The sequence below is a fragment of the Pseudophryne corroboree genome, chromosome 2 (assembly GCF_028390025.1).
Source record: "Pseudophryne corroboree isolate aPseCor3 chromosome 2, aPseCor3.hap2, whole genome shotgun sequence".
NCBI lineage: Eukaryota > Metazoa > Chordata > Amphibia > Anura > Myobatrachidae > Pseudophryne > Pseudophryne corroboree.
The window spans coordinates 352,979,321-352,997,780 of NC_086445.1; the positions used below are offsets into that span (position 1 = coordinate 352,979,321).

The window sequence follows — 18,460 nt, forward strand, 5'->3', positions numbered from 1 at the left end:
CACCATATGAAGTGAAGGCACTATAATGTGGCACATATGAAGTGAAGGCACTATAATGTGGCACCATATGAAGTGAAGGCACTATAATGTGGCACCATATGAAGTGAAGGCACTATAATGTGGCACCATATGAAGTGAAGGCACTATAATGTGGCACCATATGAAGTGAAGGCACTATAATGTGGCACCATATGAAGTGAAGGCACTATAATGTGGCACCATATGAAGTGAAGGCACTATAATGTGGCACCATATGAAGTGAAGGCACTATAATGTGGCACCATATGAAGTGAAGGCACTATAATGTGGCACCATATGAAGTGAAGGCACTATAATGTGGCACCATATCAAGTGAAGGCACTATAATGTGGCACCATATGAAGTGAAGGCACTATAATGTGGCACCATATGAAGTGAAGGCACTATAATGTGGCACCATATGAAGTGAAGGCACTATAGTGTGGCACCATATGAAGTGAAGGCACTATAATGTGGCACATATGAAGTGAAGGCACTATAATGTGGCACCATATGAAGTGAAGGCACTATAATGTGGCACCATATGAAGTGAAGGCACTATAATGTGGCACCATATGAAGTGAAGGCACTATAATGTGGCACCATATGAAGTGAAGGCACTATAATGTGGCACCATATGAAGTGAAGGCACTATAGTGTGGCACCATATGAAGTGAAGGCACTATAATGTGGCACATATGAAGTGAAGGCACTATAATGTGGCACCATATGAAGTGAAGGCACTATAATGTGGCACCATATGAAGTGAAGGCACTATAATGTGGCACCATATGAAGTGAAGGCACTATAATGTGGCACCATATGAAGTGAAGGCACTATAATGTGGCACCATATGAAGTGAAGGCACTATAATGTGGCACCATATGAAGTGAAGGCACTATAATGTGGCACCATATGAAGTGAAGGCACTATAATGTGGCACCATATGAAGTGAAGGCACTATAATGTGGCACCATATGAAGTGAAGGCACTATAATGTGGCACCATATGAAGTGAAGGCACTATAATGTGGCACCATATGAAGTGAAGGCACTATAATGTGGCACCATATGAAGTGAAGGCACTATAGTGTGGCAAAATATGAGCTGAGGACACTGTAATATGGCACAATATGAATTAGGGACTCTGAATGTCATACTATAAATTGGGAGTACTATGGGCCTAATTCAGACCTGATCGCTGTTGTGCAAAATCGCACAGTGGACGATTATCAAACAAATGCGCATGCATGGCGCCAAACAGCGACAGAATGGTGCGAAAAAAATTTAACGCTAGGCGTATGCAAGGTGATTGACAGGTAGCGGATGTTTGTGGGTGGTAACTGGGCATTTTCTGGAAGTATCTGGAAAAACACAGGCTTTCCCAAGCGTTTTCAGGGCAGGTGTGTGACATCAGCTCCGGCCCCTATCAGCCTTATTCTATCTCACTGTAGGAGTAAGTCCAGGGCTACGCACAGACTGCAAAAATCATTTGATGGTGAGTAACTTGCGACCGGATTTGCAGATGTCCGCTGTCTGGAAAAGTTTTCACACAGCATATGCATGCATTCGCACACTTGCACTTGTTTTCACTCTCTATTATTATTATTTTATTACCAGTTATTTATATAGCGCGCACATATTTCGCAGCGCTTTACAGAGAGAATATTTGGCCATTCACATCAGTCCCTGCCCCAATGGAGCTTACAATCTACTGTATGGGGGTAATTCTGAGTTGATCGCAGCAGGAACTTTGTTAGCAATTGGGCAAAACCATGTGCACTGCAGGGGAGGCAGATATAACATGTGCAGAGAGAGTTAGATTTGGGTGTGGTGTGTTCAATCTGCAATCTAAATTGCAGTGTAAAAATAAAGCAGCCAGTATTTACCCTGCACAGAAACAAAATAACCCACCCAAATCTAACTCTCCCATTGGGGGCAAGCTATGATTCAAGTTACAGTCTCCAACCAAATGTAATAACATTTCTATAGCACAAAAATAGGCATTTTCTTTATGTCTGTATAGATGTGCAGTATGTTCTGCAGGGTTTATTGTGGCAGCATTTATTGTATATGTAATATATTTTTAGCACAGCCTTGGCCTCTTTGCTTGTTTCTCTCTTTTAAAGGGATACTAACTTTAATTTATCAGGTTTTAAAGATTTTCGTCTATGTTTTGTTATCCCAACACTTACCCTATTTAATAAAAAAAAAAAGGGATAAAGGACTACTGTACTTCACTTTTGCGTATTTTAAAGTACATGTTTTTGTTGCACTTGTATAATTTGTTGATGCTGATTATTTAAAGTAACAGTAAATGACATAACCATGATCAACTGTCAATTTATGCCGGGGGTAAAATCCACATATGCTTTTCTACCTGTACTGCAATCATTTGACTGTATGATGTGTATAGATAAACCTGTGATATCGTGTTCTTAGAATTGAGCTTTGAATGTCGATGCATACAGATGTGTCCACATAGATCATTGTTTAAATTGCACCAAATAGCCCTATTTGGTGAACAACGGACTCCAAACACCAAACATCCTGCCAGAGACTTTTACTTTAAACACCATCACTATTGCAACAAAAGTACAATGCAAGGGTGCCCTGAATACTAGAAACATAGAATTTGACGGCAGATAAGAACCACTTGGACCATAGTCTGCCCCTTTTTTTGTTTTGATTTTTTGTTTATCATATTTTTATCTCAAACCTTATTTGATCCTTATTTCTTTGTAAGGAAATTCTAATGTCTATCCCATGCATGTTTCAATTGCTCTACTGTCTCTACCACCTTTGATGGGAGGCTATTCCACTTGTCCACTACCCTTTCTGTGAAGTAATTTTTCCTCAAATTTCCCCTGAACCTTCCCCCCTCCAGTCTCAGTGCATGTCCTCGTGTCCTATTGCTTCTCTTCATTTGGAGAATGTTTCCCTCCTGGACTTTGTTAAAACCCTTGATATATTTGAAAGTTTCTATCATGTCCCCCCCTTTCCCTTGTTTCCCTTCTCTGCTTCAAACTATACATATTGGGATTTCTTAGTCTTTCTGGGTATGTTTTGTGATGTAGGCCATGCACCATTGTAGTTGCCCTTCTTTGACACTGGTATTTAATGTAGCTTCTGTGTGTGATTCTGCCACTAATTAGGGTAAACAGGCATAATACAGGTAACTGTGCCATGCCTCATGCCACATATCGGTCTGCTTATTCTGTGACTTTATGTCAATTCCTTTGCGACAAAAGTACTAATCTAGTGTGCCTGGTACACTGTAGGTGACATTGTATGTGGCTACAGTGTGAATAAGGTGCAAAATTCAGGTACAAGTACAAATCGCTGCCCACAGTGCAGCATCTTAGTCGATCCAATTGTCTATTAATTTCCCCTGTGTGTAAATTCTCTCAGACATACTGCTTAGGAATGAGCTAGTGGTAGTATGCAGTTCTGGCATAATTCAGAGTGGGCTTAGAACTTTTGTTGTGATTAAAGGCATAACTGCAGCCATGGCAACAGATACCACCGCAGTGTGATCCAGCAGTGCAGCAGGAGTCTTCAGACCCATCCACTCTGGAAGCACCTTCACAGTTTTTCCATACCAGTGGTGCATGTATCACTGCCAGGAGTCCCTAAAATTATAATATCTTATACCAAAGTTTCTATAAACACACATACAGTACAGTATTGAGCTTCCCAAAGGTTCAACAGACCTGAACTGACCAGTCTGAAAGTGGTTGCAACTAAGGCAAGGGGACAACACTCATGGGCTTCATTTATCAGCGAAGAATAAAACCAGCAACGTATTTCGTTTAGTATCACTGTGATACAAATGAAAATGCAGCTTGTATTCAGCACTACTTACCTCTCTGGCGAGGTCCAGCCCTGTCTTTCCCCTCAGTGGTGTCCGCCGCTCTCCTTCTGACAGCCTAACGCTGATAGCAACGGATTGCTGAGTCCTGCGCATGCGCAATGTAAGTCTGCACATGTGCATGACTCCTTCACCCGGTAGGGATCCGGCAATGCCTGGAAGGCTTCGTTGAAGTTGAAAAGGCAGCACTGGGTCCCCATTATCAGCAATGGGCACAGTATTTGCTCTCCCCATCTATAGACGTTGAAAGCGGTACAGGGGCATACAGTAGTAAACCTAGTTACCGCTGTTTGATAAATGCTGAGAGTAGGACATAACCCCTTTAGCGAGTACCAAAGGGGTTATGTATCATTGAGAAATGGGGCCCATGGTCTTTCCTGGTTTAGTGGAAACTAAAGCAGACTGTCCTGCACTGGGTGAGGATTTGGGGAGGGTTGGACTTTTTAATTAGTATTTTTTTTATGAACAGTTCTTACTTTAACCAGTGCTTGTGAAGCCAGAACTGGCATTGAGGTCTATGAGTTGGACTGCTAATTTTCTTACGGCTTCTGGAACTTGAATAGGAAATAATGTTTATGTAGTTTTGTTCCAGGTATAGATTACTGGCCACTGCTGCCTTGTAAAGGAGGACACATTGCGGCCGACGCAGAGTTAAACAGAAGTCCATTTGCGGAGTGTTTCTATTGTGGTTGTGATCTGAGCATGCTCCAGAGTCATGTGTATACAATTATGGTGGATGCATCATTTTCCCACTAATTTATCACTAAAATAATATTTCCTTCATAAGAGAATTATCAGTGTTACAGCATCTTCTCCTTATTCCATACTTAATGATTACTGTCATAAAGGTATAATGATTCTTATCCTTATGAATGAGCAGGCAGCTTAGATGACATACTTTTTGAGCTATCTTGCCTGTCACAACCATCTAATTTTTTTTTCGGCATTCCTAGGGTTTCTGTACTTCCAATGGTAAAAACATCAATGCCATTCCATGTTCCATTCTAGTCCAATGTGGATGAGTGCCATTATATGATTCATACAGTTTGGGTGTTCCCTAACAATTACATCCAAGGCAACCATCCACAGGAGACTCTACTAATAGCAGCTCTGGTTGGTTGTGCATGTGTTATAATTACGAAGTATAATTGTGTGCTAATTATTTATCATTGACTAGTTCCTAGGCCATCAAAATGACGGAGCAACATAACAGTTAATGACTGTGCGCCTGAATGGAGCAACATTTTAATTGCTCGGTCGGACGCCCTCTAGTGGCTTCTGGCACACAAAACACTTGCATTCCCCCCATAGTGGAGTGGAGTGGTGTTCGCCTTTTATTATGTAGGATAAGAGGAGCTCTTTCAGTTGCTTAAGAAAGTACTTATATTTTGATGTGTACTACCATAGATAAACACTTACATTATCACTATGTGGAAATACATGCGAGATCCCAAACTCTGCTCTGTAGTTGTAGAAATGTAAGAGAATTATGTAAGCAAGGACAAATGAGAGAACACTAGTGATTCACAGTATCTACAAAGATGTCACTGTTGTACAAAGGAGGTCAATGAAGGGTGAATAGGTAACTTATTGGTTTGCAAAGAAAAGTAGAGAATGCATCTGCCTGTATTATTTAAATATTGGTTGGAGGGATTATTATTATTATTATTACTACTACTATTATTATAACATTTTATTTATAAGGTGCCACAAGTGTTTTGCAGCAAAGGCAGACATTAGAACAATAGGGTACACAGACCCACACAGAATTCAACATTACAGAAACAGAAAAACTAAAACAGAGCACAGGTAACAATTAGCACCACAATTCTCAGTACACACTACCGCTGAGATGTAAGGAAGCAAAGGCGTAATTGGCGTACTACTATAGGCGGGCAGCCATTGGAAGAGATGAACAGTCATGAGCAAGAGGAAATGTGGGTATTGATGGTTGCTAAGTAGGAGATAGCTGTAATTGAAGTAACTGATTGGTAAATATTACTACAATTTTGATATCAATAATCAATTTGCTTTCACAAAACATTCTGAAAACAACATCGGCCAACCATAAATTACAATATATGCTGCAGTGTCAAAGGCTGATTAGCAATATCTTTATTTCAGTGTAAATTAGCTATACATTTCATAACTTTAATTTTCATAAAATAAAACGTGTGATGTTTCTCTTACATAGTTGCATGAATGCTTAGTTTCTTATCAAAGTAAATAAACTTATCAAGGTGAACTTACAGGTTGCTGAACAAGTGCAGAACATGCGTAATGCTGGTAAATGGAGCATGTAGAAATTAAAGGGCATGTGATAGTCACAAATTCTTTGCTACATGATATCAGCAGCTAGAAGATAACAATGCTGCCTAATGCAGGAAGACTAGTTGATGTGATTTGATGGTAGACTTCCTCGACTTCTAAATACCCTTCAAAAGTTCTATAAAAGAGCAGGAGAGTCTTGTGAGTGGCCGCTTTTATCTTGGATTTGTGTGCTGTAAGGAGTGTTTCAATCGTGATCAGCAAAAATGGCAACGTTTAATGAGAAGAAAACATGCAGCGAGCGGATGCAAAACTTTGGCCGTTTCGTATGGAATCCTGACACAGGAGAGTTGATGGGAAGGACTTTAATCAAATGGGGTATGCTTTTGCTGATGTCAAAGTTTATTAATTTATATAATGCATATTGATAATATTGATAAGTTATTGATAATAACTTGTCTTGTTCCATTCCATGGGTGGAATTCAATTGGTTGAAAAGTCGGCTGGGTTTACTTTTTTTCCTGCCTATTAGATAGGAAAAAACAGACTCCCAACTGACTTTACAAAAAATGTTAAATTGAATACCCCCCCTTCATATTTGTTCCCTTTTGTAAAGCGCTACGTGCAGGTGCTATATAAATATAGAGTATGTTAATAATATTAAACAGCATTTTATCGTAAGTACAGTTTATACTTATATTACTTTCATACAAATGTAAACTTATATAAATAATATTTGTACAAACAGTGATTTGAGGGGATGCAGTTAAATTGCTGGCAGTCAGGATCCCGGCAGTCAGGATACCGCCACCGGAATCCCGATTGCTGACAATGCTGCCAGCCAGAACCCCGGCTAACAGGGGTTATTCCCACTCGTGGGTGTCCACGACATCCATAGAGTCGGAATAGAACCTGTGGTGAGTGCAGCGAGCCACCGAGCTCGCAGCGCAGCGAGCTCACAAGGGAACTCTCTGCGCTCGCCCCGCTGCCAGCATACTGACGGCCAGGATGCCGTTGTCTGTATACCGACGGCAGGAATCCCGACTGTTGCTAATACATACTAATCCTGATTTGAGATGTTGTCAGAACATTACTTTATGGGGGCCCTTTGTTCCTGGTTTAATAATGTTCATAAGATGGAGTGACTTGATATGTACTATAGAAAGAGTAGAACTGCACAGGTTCTCTTCAGCGTTATTTTGTGGACAATACATGGGGTGCACTGTAATCACCAGATCTGATCATACAATACTTATGTGAAAATGTTCATATTCAGTAAATATAATTAAACATAATTGAAAATTTTATCATATGGTTACTATATACATTTTTAATAGTTTAATAATATGTGGGGGAGTAGACTGTAAGAGTTTTATTACAGTAAAAACCTTCAGAAAAGGTCATTTATTATTATTTATTATTATTATTATTATCATCAATAAGAGTTTTTTGTAACGGATTTGGTCATTTGATGCAAGTTGTGACATTTATTTATAGACATTCCTAACAAAGTTTAAATGCAATTATTTCTTTTAATAACACAGTGTTGTACTGCTAATTTATGCCACTTTTAATATAGTTAAACAGTGGTTGCTTTGAATAGCAGGAATGCAATTTTAAGGTTTTCAGATAAACAGTTAAGGAAAATAATGAAAGCAATGCTATATGTGCAAGCTGTCTACATGAAGATTTGCAAACTTACAACTGTATATTATTCCCCTTTTGCAGTGTACATTAGTCTTTACTATTTGTCATTTTACATCATAATTATTGGGCTCTTTGCACTTTCCATCTACTCTCTGATGAAAACTATAAGTCCTTATGTACCGGATTATCAAGATCAACTGGTGTCGCCGGGTAAGTGAAAAGCTTTAATGTTTTCTGCTAGAATAGCACAGTGCAAATTCTAACATTTCCATTGAGTATTGTGACTGTATTTCTGCCCAAGATGGCTTTTATGGATTAAAGAATGGCGTATTGACAGATGAATATAGAAATCAGCTATACATTGGCAGTACCACAGAGATTCCTACTAGCCCGATGGGTGCAGTGGTCTCTGCTCAACACAAAGCTGATATGTAGACTGTGCATGTAATGAGTACAGGTGACGTTGACCAGGAAAACTTGTGATAGTGTAACACCTGTGCAAGGGGCAAACTGGCATATTTTTTATCATCTTGTCTGGAGGTGTCATTAATAGGAAGATGACCATCCCTGATCAATGCAGCTGTTGTCGCTCACAGTCATGTACAGTGAAACTCCATGTACTGTAAATAATAGTCAAATTTGGCAAATGAACCAAACACAGTATAATATCTCCTTTACTTTTCCTAACTTGTAAAACATGAAAATAAAAAATTACATTTAAACAATAAAGTCACAATAAATAACCGTAACGTTAATAACACAAAGGGGAACAATTCTAAAGAGAAACCAGTAAAGTTGCAATAGTTTCTCATTTTAATGGACAATCGTAGGTTTAAAGAATTGTTTCTGAAATGTTTTGTCTATGGTAAAATCTCTGCTATTCAATATTAACCAAGTGAGCAGTACAATTCCTCTAATTAAGAAACGCAGTTACCTCACCATTTATTCCACCATACCCAGAAAGAATTACCACAATAGACTGCAGAATCCTCTCCTTATCCCATTGTTATATTGCTTTCGTGTTCCATGTTCTTGTGTCTCCTGATTTACTGTAAGATTATATATATATATATATATATATATATATATATACATACACACAAACAGAAAACCCAGCACTCACCAAAGTAAGCTCACTTATCCTCAACAATTCAATAAATAAACCCCATCATTTATTTATTGAATTGTTGAGGATAAGTGAGCTTACTTTGGTGAGTGCTGGGTTTTCTGTTTGTATGTATTAGAGTGATGTGGTCATGGGCTACATGCACCCCACCTTGTGGGTGGTAAGTGCAGCTGTGTGCCCCGCTTCTGGGGTGGCGAGTGCTGTGTTGCGTGCACCCCACCCTATGAGTGGTTACTGCATTGCTGTACCCCGCTTCTCGCGAGTGCTGTGGTTTTCTATTTGTGTTTGTATATATATATATATATATATATAATCCCCGATGCCTGGCACTCCACTATAGTCCAGCGGCAAAACATTTCTTTGAATTTTACAGGTGTGACAATAAGGCCAGATGTTTATGGTGACGAGGGAATTGAGCTATTTTATAACAAGTCTGATGAATCTTCATACATGAGCACTGTGAAAGGCCTGTGTACATTTCTGTCAGGTATGTAATTTTTATTAATCTTACTAACATCTTCTGCTGCTCTGTACAGTCAAGAAGGATTAAAAAGCTCAAAATGGACTACTAAAAAACATCTTAAATTCCAAAAACTTTGTGGCATATCGACAGCAGATGGGAGAGCTCAATAAAGGATATATAAATAATGCAAGTGAAAAGAAATACAAAAAAGGAGTTGTAGCATTATTTAGGACCATGGAGGTTAGGAAATGAATGTTGAATTGAATCCTGGTGGAAGTAGACAATCAATGCAAAGGCTAATGGAGCATAGTAGCATTAGTAATATCACTATTAAAGAAAGTGAAGCAGCCACATCTAACACAGAATGCCAGTTAATAAATTGTTATAGTAGTCAACATGGGACAGGATGGGTGTATGTATCAGTGGTTTGGTTGCAAACATGGAAATTTGTAACCAAAGCAGTCACTTAAAATGCAGGGATGACCATCGGGTTGTGTAACCACCGATGGTCTTTGGGTGAATAGTATGCAACCATTGATAGATACATGCAATTTGACCATCGATGGTAGGCACACCAATGGCCATCCCTACTCAAATGCTCACGCTTGAAATCAGTTTGAGCTTGTGGACATAGGGACAATTTCAGATTTTTTGTAAGTATACTAAAGATGGAGGCCCAACATACAGAAATAATACTTGGTTACTCACCTCAGTCAAGCAGTTTTCAAGCATACAGTATATAGGCAATGGGTAAACTTGGAATCTGAGTCAATTTACTTTCTCTCACCATGCTCCCTATTTTGAATTTCTCTAAAGCATAATCCCCATCTGTTTATCTCCTACCTACACTTCCCTTATGATGTTGGACTATTGTTTCAGAGTGCTTGGTCTCTTTTCAGAATCTACCTCTCATGACTCTCATAGAATAACAAGGCCTTCCCTCTGGGTAGAGATCCCAAACCCTTTGAACCCCAAACTAGGGAGAGCATACAATTTCTACATGATCTAGACCCACTCAAAGCATATCCTGAGTTCTATGACCTCCATGATAGACTTGGCACCCCTTTCAAAGTGTTTCTCCCAATTCCTACAAGGCTACTGAAGGGCAAATAGGAATAAATAACTTCACGATGACATACAGATTGGTCCACTTACATCTAGCCTCCTTGCGCGTTAATCAACCCTTCTAGTGATGCCATGCCATGCCGTGGCGTGACTTGGTAGTGCCGAGCATCTTTTTGTGCAACTTTTTCCATTAAAATGTGTCTTATTTGCAAAACATGTAGACTCTGCTGATTAAAATTATATGTGGCATGCTTGTATTCTGTGTGTGCCCATTGCTGTATCTGCATACAAACTGCTACGTTACAGTGGGGCAGATGTATTAAGCCTGGAGAAGGGATAAGGAAGTGATAAAGCAGTGATAAGTGCAAGGTGATAACGCACCAGCCAGTCAGCTCCTGTCATTTTTCAAATTCGTAATGACTGACTGGTGCGTTATCACCTTGCCCTTATCACTGCTTTATCCCTTCTCCAGGTTAATACATCTGCCCCAGTGTTTCCTACGAAAACACTGTAATATAGCATTTCGTATACAGATACAGACACGGTCGCACACAGAGGGGGTAATTCCAAGTTGATCGCAGCAGGATTTTTTATAGCAATTGGGCAAAACCATGTGCACTGCAGGGGAGGCAGATATAACGTGCAGAGAGAGTTAGATTTGGGTGGGTTATTTTATTTCTGTGCAGGATAAATACTGGCTGCTTTATTTTTACACTGCAAATTAGATTGCAGATTGAACACACCAAACCCAAATCTAACTCTCTATGCACATGTTATATCTGCCTCCCCTGCAGTGCACATGGTTTTGCCCAATTGCTAACAAAAATCCTGCTGCGATCAACTTGGAATTACCCCCAGAATACAGACATGTCGCATATCATTTTAATCAGCAAAGTCTGCTTGTGTGTCTCATTCGCATAACGATGCAAATAAGACACATTTTTAGCAAAAAAGACGCCTGGTGTTAACGGAGTTGCACAAGACCTGTTAGCTCACTCACGCTGGGCATCTCCTTCTGCGTGGCGTATTCCGATAAGATGTATGAGGACACATCTGTAGGTCATACATACCTACAATTTGATAAATGTTGGCAAAATAAAAAATAAAAAATAAAAAAAGGACTGCTGGATTCTGGTACTACCAGTCTTCTGTCAAAATTTACTAAATGGCGAGTTTGGCGACAATTAGAACGTGCTAGAAACTGCAGTCAATAAGGTCAGTTTTGATGTATCAACCTCTGTCAATCACCAATGGTTTCCAAATGACAACCCACTGTGGCATGTTCTGTTCTTCAGCAGTTTTTATTGAATCACTGCACATATCACTATGTTTAAAAGTATAAAAATGGTTAATATTAGTGGGGTCCCCCTTAAATCAATAGCCAACTCTGTTTCTGGTCTCATATTGGAAAATAGGGGGGGGGGGGGGAATGGTGTGGAGTTCCCCCTATTTTCCAAAATCCTGCACCAGCCGGGGGGAATAACACTATACCAAGGAGAAACGCTACTTGGTGTACCCCTGCTACATTAACCAGCCCTAAATTGGTCATCCCAGAGCTGTAATTCCTGGGAAAGTCAGGATCCCCACAAAACTGTGGTTCCTCCCCCCACATGGTGTGTCTTCCTGCTATAACATTATCTCCCTGGTTGGGTCAGCTCAGTGCTGGTTATAGGAAAATAGAGGGGACCCCATGGCATTTTCTTACCCATTTTCCAATACCAGACCAGGCTCAGAGGTCTAGGACAGATTATTGATTTAGGAAGGGGGACCCCATACATTTTTATTTTGTCATTTATAACTATTTTACACATAAAGTCTGCACAGATCATAGTTATCTGTGCGGCGCTTCACCCAAACTTACCCGCCAATGGCAGGTCTATTGCTTGCGTGGGTTTGACTGCAGTTTTATAGCGGTTTTCACAAACCCGTTTGATAAATTAGGGGTTCCTATTCCATTTTACTCTTTCTATAGTCAAAATGATGGACAGTGCTGTGATATTCACTTGTATTTTATTCTATTCTAAAGTGTGATTTCTCTGTGGTTTTGGCCATACTAAATTGGCGGATTACAAAACTGCTGGGATTTAGAACCTGCCACTTAGTAAATTTTGCCCTTCATCTGTAAAAATGTTTCACCTGCTGCTCAGTCTCACCTAACTTAATGTTGTATAAGAATCACAGTGCTTTATAAATATCTGCTATATTACTGTATAAATATTGCTAAACACTTTTCACTCCCATTAAATTACAGTATACAACAGAACAGTGCAGACTGATATGTTCAACATAAACTGCACCAACGCCACTAAAGTGGAAGCTTTATTGAAAGGTTCTGGACGCACAATGCATGCCTGTCAGTTTACTACTGATATGCTCGGAGATTGTGCCTATGATAAGGATCATACATTTGGATTTGCAGCAGGAAAACCCTGTCTTTTCCTAAAAATCAACAGGGTAAGATTTCCAGAACTAATATTATCATTGTATTCCTATGTAAAAGCTAGACGTTATTGCTTCTCTTTGGTCAGTTTCTTCCAACCCACTTAGTTATTTGAAAATAGTTTGTCAAAGGAAAATTAAATCTCACTTACAAGTACAGTATATATACATACATACCTTGTGGGAGGTGGCCCCAACCCTCCTTGCCAATCCTCTCTTTCACAGTGGGGGTAATTCAGACCAGATCGCTCACTAGTGTTTTTTGCAGTGCTGCGATAAGGTCAGAACTGCGCATGCGTATGAACCCCGCAATGCATAGGCGCGTCGTACGGGCACAAAGCGGATTGTTGCTGTGCGATGGGTTTTACGAAGAATCCATTCGCAAAGCCGATCGCAAGGAGATTGACAGGAAGAAGGCGTTTGTGGCTGGCAACTGACCGTTTTCAGGGAGTGGTTGGAAAAACGCAGGCGTGTCCAAGCGTTTGCAGGGCGGGAGTCTGACATCAATTCCGGCACCAGACAGGCTGAAGTGATCGCAGCAGCTGAGTAAGTTCTGGGCAACTTAGAAACCGCACAAAGTTTTTTTGTACCGCTCGGCTGCACAAGCGATCGCACACTTGCACAGCTAAAATACACTCCCCAGTGGGCGGCGACTATAATAATGTAAACAGCACATAATTATGCATATGTTAACACTGAATTTATAAAAAGGAAATTAATATACTTGACACTTTAACTAAAGGTATCTCCATCATTCACTTTTAGAAGTTCTAAATGATGAAATGAGCAGTACATTGGATAAAAAAATAAAAATTAAATTAAAGGTTCAATCAGTGAAGGGGGCCAAATATGAGAGTAGGCCATGCTATGCGGTAAAGTGACTAATCATTGCTGAAGTCCAACTTTAAAATCACAATTTAAAAATAGAAGAATAATACATAAAGCTGCATTGGAAACAAGTTCTCCCTACTGTATTCAATTAAACATAATTGTATTTTTTTTTTGCAACAAATAACATCCATGGCCCTCATTCCGAGTTGATCGGTCGCAAGGCGAATTTAGCAGAGTTACACACGCTAAGCCGCCGCCTACTGGGAGTGAATCTTAGCTTCTTAAAATTGCGACCGATGTATTCGCAATATTGCGATTACTAACTACTTAGCAGTTTCAGAGTAGCTCCAGACTTACTCTGCCTGTGCGATCATTTCAGTGCTTGTCGTTCCTGGTTGACGTCACAAACACACCCAGCGTTCGCCCAGGCACTCCCACCGTTTCTCCGGCCACTCCTGCGTTTTTTCCGGAAACGGTAGCGTTTTCAGCCACACGCCCCTGAAACGCCGTGTTTCCGCCCAGTAACACCCATTTCCTGTCAATCACATTACGATCGCCGGAGCGAAGAAAAAGCCGTGAGTAAAAATACTTTCTTCATAGTAAAGTTACTTGGCGCAGTCGCAGTGCGAACATTGCGCATGCGTACTAAGCGGATTTTCTCTGCGATGCGATGAAAAATACCGAGCGAACAACTCGGAATGAGGGCCCATATACAGTAATTAAATCATAAGTTTTAGGATAATAATCTCTTCTCTACATTAAGATTTTTTGTTACTTTTATATAACCATTATATATTTAATCTCTGCCCTTGCTGTTATATCATGGTAGATCAGAACGTATGTGTGTGTGTGTGTATGTATATATATATATATATATATATAAATATGTATATATATAGGTGTGTTATATATGTGGGGGTTTAGAGGCTGGCTACAGGTGTGGACACTACAGGGGGTGGCTGGAGGCTGACCACAGGGGAACATACTATGGGGTGGAAAGTTTGGAGGCAGGCTACAGGGGTGAACACTATGGGGAGGGGGGCATAGAGGCTGGCTACAATGGAGCACACTATGGGGAGGGGGGTATGGAGGCAGGCTACAGGGGTGAACACTATGGGGAGGGGGGCATAGAGGCTGGCTACAATGGAGCACACTATGGGGAGGGGGGTATGGAGGCAGGCCACAGGGGAGCACACTATGGGGAGGGGGTATGGAGGCTGGCTACAGGGGAGAACACTATGGGGAGGGGGGCATAGAGGCAGGCTACAGGGGAGAACACTATGGGGAGGGGGGCATAGAGGCTGGCTACAATGGAGCACACTATGGGGAGGGGGTATGGAGGCAGGCTATAGGGGAGAACACTATGGGGAGGGGGGCATAGAGGCTGGCTACAATGGAGCACACTATGGGGAGGGGGATATGGAGGCAGGCTACAGGGGAGCACACTATGGGGAGGGGGCATAGAGGCTGGCTACAATGGAGCACACTATGGGGAGGGGGGTATGGAGGCAGGCTACAGGGGAGCACACTATGGGGAGGGGGCATAGAGGCTGGCTACAATGGAGCACACTATGGGGAGGGGGTATGGAGGCTGGCTACAGGGGGATAAACACACTAAGGGGGCTGGAGGCTTGTGGGCTGGCTGGGAATTGGAGTGCATACTGCGGGCTGGGGTCGGGGAGCTGGAGGCTGGCTACAGTAGCTTATATAAGCTTACCTACGGGCTGTCAGGAGTCAAGGGGAGAAAAGTTCAGAGCAGCACAACTCGTCACCCAGTCAGCCAGGAGCTGCCAAAGCCCCATGGGAAGTCAGCACTGGAGAAGGGACGGAGCTATGCAGGAGGACTCGTGGAGGCTGCCTGCACCACAGCTAGTCATGGGCAAAGTGATTCACTGAACTGAGTTGAGATACATGACTCAGTTCAGTGAAGTGTCTCGAGTCAGTGTCTCGGCACATGAGTCATGACTCATTTGTACTGGAATGTGTTGCAGAGACTGCACATGAATCAGTGAGTTGCCAGTGCTGGCAGATCAGTGCTGGACTCATGGAGGGAGTTATTCAGCTGCAGTGATTGTGCAGTGCATCTGGGGGAGGCAGCTGCTTATGCATTGATTGTTAATAATATATTAACATAGATTCAGTGTTATGTTGATATATTATGAATAACCACTTATTGCATACTAGTTACAGAACATGCACATTAATTCTGGTTGAGGAGAGAAAGCTTAACAGCCATGAAACACATCATTCAGTCTGTAACTAAACCAAATAAAAAATTTCTTTTTTAATTTGCATACTTTGCTAATTGGATGATTTTAGGTGGGCTTGGATTAATTATATTATCCACTATCTAGCCTCCAGGGAGTTTGCCACCCACAATCACATTGAGCAGGAACACTGAGCTGAGAACACTGTACCACAGGGGCTCTACCTCCTGCAGGCTTATGCTGCATGAATCAGATTTATCCACTGAGTCACTGAGTCTACACAGTGTACAACTGTCTCAACTCACTGGCAGACTCTGGATGAATCATGATTCATGAAATGGATCAGGCACAGCACTCACTGACTGGGGAGTCGTGACTGCTCTCTCCCCCCTCCCACTGGGTGTCACCTAGTATAGCCTCTGGCCAATCACAGATAAAGACACTCAGCAGAAGACACTGACTGAAGGACACACAGTTTCCTCCCTCTGGCTGAGAGAGGCTACTGCTGCAGCTGTCTCGACTCATTAAACAGTGAGTGACTCGAATCATTCACACTTCCTGATGATTCGGGTCACTGTGTTGAGACAGTGAGTCAGTAGCCATCTCTAACCACAGCTGCAATGTGCTGTACGGGGTAGGAGGGGTGGATTCCGCCAGGTCAGGTAATTGTTTTATTTACTTCATTGGCCGGCAGGTAGCCAGAGCGGGGTATTAACAGATGCGCCAGAGTGGGATATTAATATATGCACCTGCACCAGTTTTGTGCCCCTCTGAACCACGGGGCCCGGTATAGCCTGTCCCCTTTGACCCCCCCTGTCACCGGGCTTGGGTGCAGGGTAAGAGACGAGAGGAAATGAGAAGGAAACAAATGAGCAGAATGGGATAGAGTTAGACAAGGCATGAAGCAATCTTTCACTCTAGCTTATTTGCACACTGAAAACACAAAAAAAAACTACAACACAGAGAATAAGGGGGTTAATTCAGATCTGATCGTAGATGTGCTAAATTTAGCACATCTACGATCAGTTTCTCAGACATGTGGGGGGAGGCCCAGCACAGGGCTAGTCCGCCCCGCACGTCAGGCCCTTCCCCTGCACAGGTGCAAAAGCATCACACGGCAGCGATGCTTTTGCACCTGGCGAGTAGCTCCCTACCTGCGCAGTTCCTGCGCGCTGGCAGGCCGATACTCGCCATGTCCCGGGTCACCGCGGTTGCGTGAGACATCACGCAGCCGCCGCGGTTCACACCTGCAACGATCCTGACACGCCTCTGTTGTCCGGACCACGCACCGCCAACAGCGCTCTAACGCCGTTGGCACACCCCTTCCCACCCCGCGACCGCCTCTGCCTGTCAGTCAGGCAGAGGCAATCGCAGCCCAGAGATGCTTTTAGCATCTCACTGGGCTCCTGGGGTGCGCGCGCAGTCCGCCCGTTCCACATAGGAATTCAGGACTGCGATCGCTGCCACTGCAGCGATCCAGACTGAATTAGGCCCAAAGTTTTGGTAGTTTCTCTGACGTCCTAAGTGGATGCTGGGGACTCCGTCAGGACCATGGGGATTAGCGGCTCCGCAGGAGACAGGGCACAAAACTAAAGCTTTAGGATCAGGTGGTGTGTACTGGCTCCTCCCCCTATGACCCTCCTCCAAGCCTCAGTTAGGTTTTTGTGCCCGTCCGAGCAGGGTGCAATCTAGGTGGCTCTCTTAAGGAGCTGCTTAGAAAAAGTTTTTAGGTTTCTTATTTTCAGTGAGTCCTGCTGGCAACAGGCTCACTGCATCGAGGGACTTAGGGGAGAGAAGTTCAACTCACCTGCGTGCAGGATGGATTGACTTCTTAGGCTACTGGACACCATTAGCTCCAGAGGGAGTCGGAACACAGGTCTCACCCTGGGGTTCGTCCCGGAGCCGCGCCGCCGACCCCCCTTGCAGATGCTGAAGATTGAAGGTCCAGAAACCGGCGGCAGAATGCTTTTCAGTCTTCATGAAGGTAGCGCACAGCACTGCAGCTGTGCGCCATTGTTGTCACACACTTCACACCAACGGTCACTGAGGGTGCAGGGCGTTGCTGGGGGCGCCCTGGGCAGCAATGTATAATACCTTATTCTGGCTAAAAATACATCACATATAGCCCCTGGAGGCTATATGGATGTATTTAACCCCTGCCAGGTCTCAGAAAAACGGGAGAAGAAGCCCGCCGAAAAGGGGGCGGGGTCTATTCTCCTCAGCACACAGCGCCATTTTCCCTCACAGAAATGCTGGTGGGAAGGCTCCCAGGCTCTCCCCTGCACTGCACTACAGAAACAGGGTTAAAACAGAGAGGGGGGGCACTTATTTGGCGATATGTATATATATATTAAAATGCTATAAGGGAAAAACACTTATATAAAGGTTGTCCCTGTATAATATAGCGTTTTTGGTGTGTGCTGGCAAACTCTCCCTCTGTCTCCCCAAAGGGCTAGTGGGGTCCTGTCCTCTATCAGAGCATTCCCTGTGTGTGTTCTGTGTGTCGGTACTTGTGTGTCGACATGT

The 18,460-nt window shown here is 42.5% G+C and overlaps 1 protein-coding gene across 4 annotated transcripts in view; it reads left to right on the plus strand.

Moving 5' to 3' along the window:
- ATP4B (ATPase H+/K+ transporting subunit beta) overlaps window positions 1–18,460 on the plus strand; it is a 290,606-nt gene that overhangs the window by 260,119 nt on the left and 12,027 nt on the right. For 3 of the 4 annotated variants that reach the window (XM_063953102.1, XM_063953100.1, XM_063953101.1), the window contains 3 exons: window positions 7,885–8,013; window positions 9,303–9,416; window positions 12,709–12,911. In XM_063953102.1, coding sequence (XP_063809172.1) covers window positions 7,885–8,013; window positions 9,303–9,416; window positions 12,709–12,911 — 446 coding nt within the window. Of the gene's footprint in view, window positions 1–6,285; window positions 6,535–7,884; window positions 8,014–9,302; window positions 9,417–12,708; window positions 12,912–18,460 lie in introns of those variants that run through there. The other variant, XM_063953103.1, reaches the window with a different exon arrangement.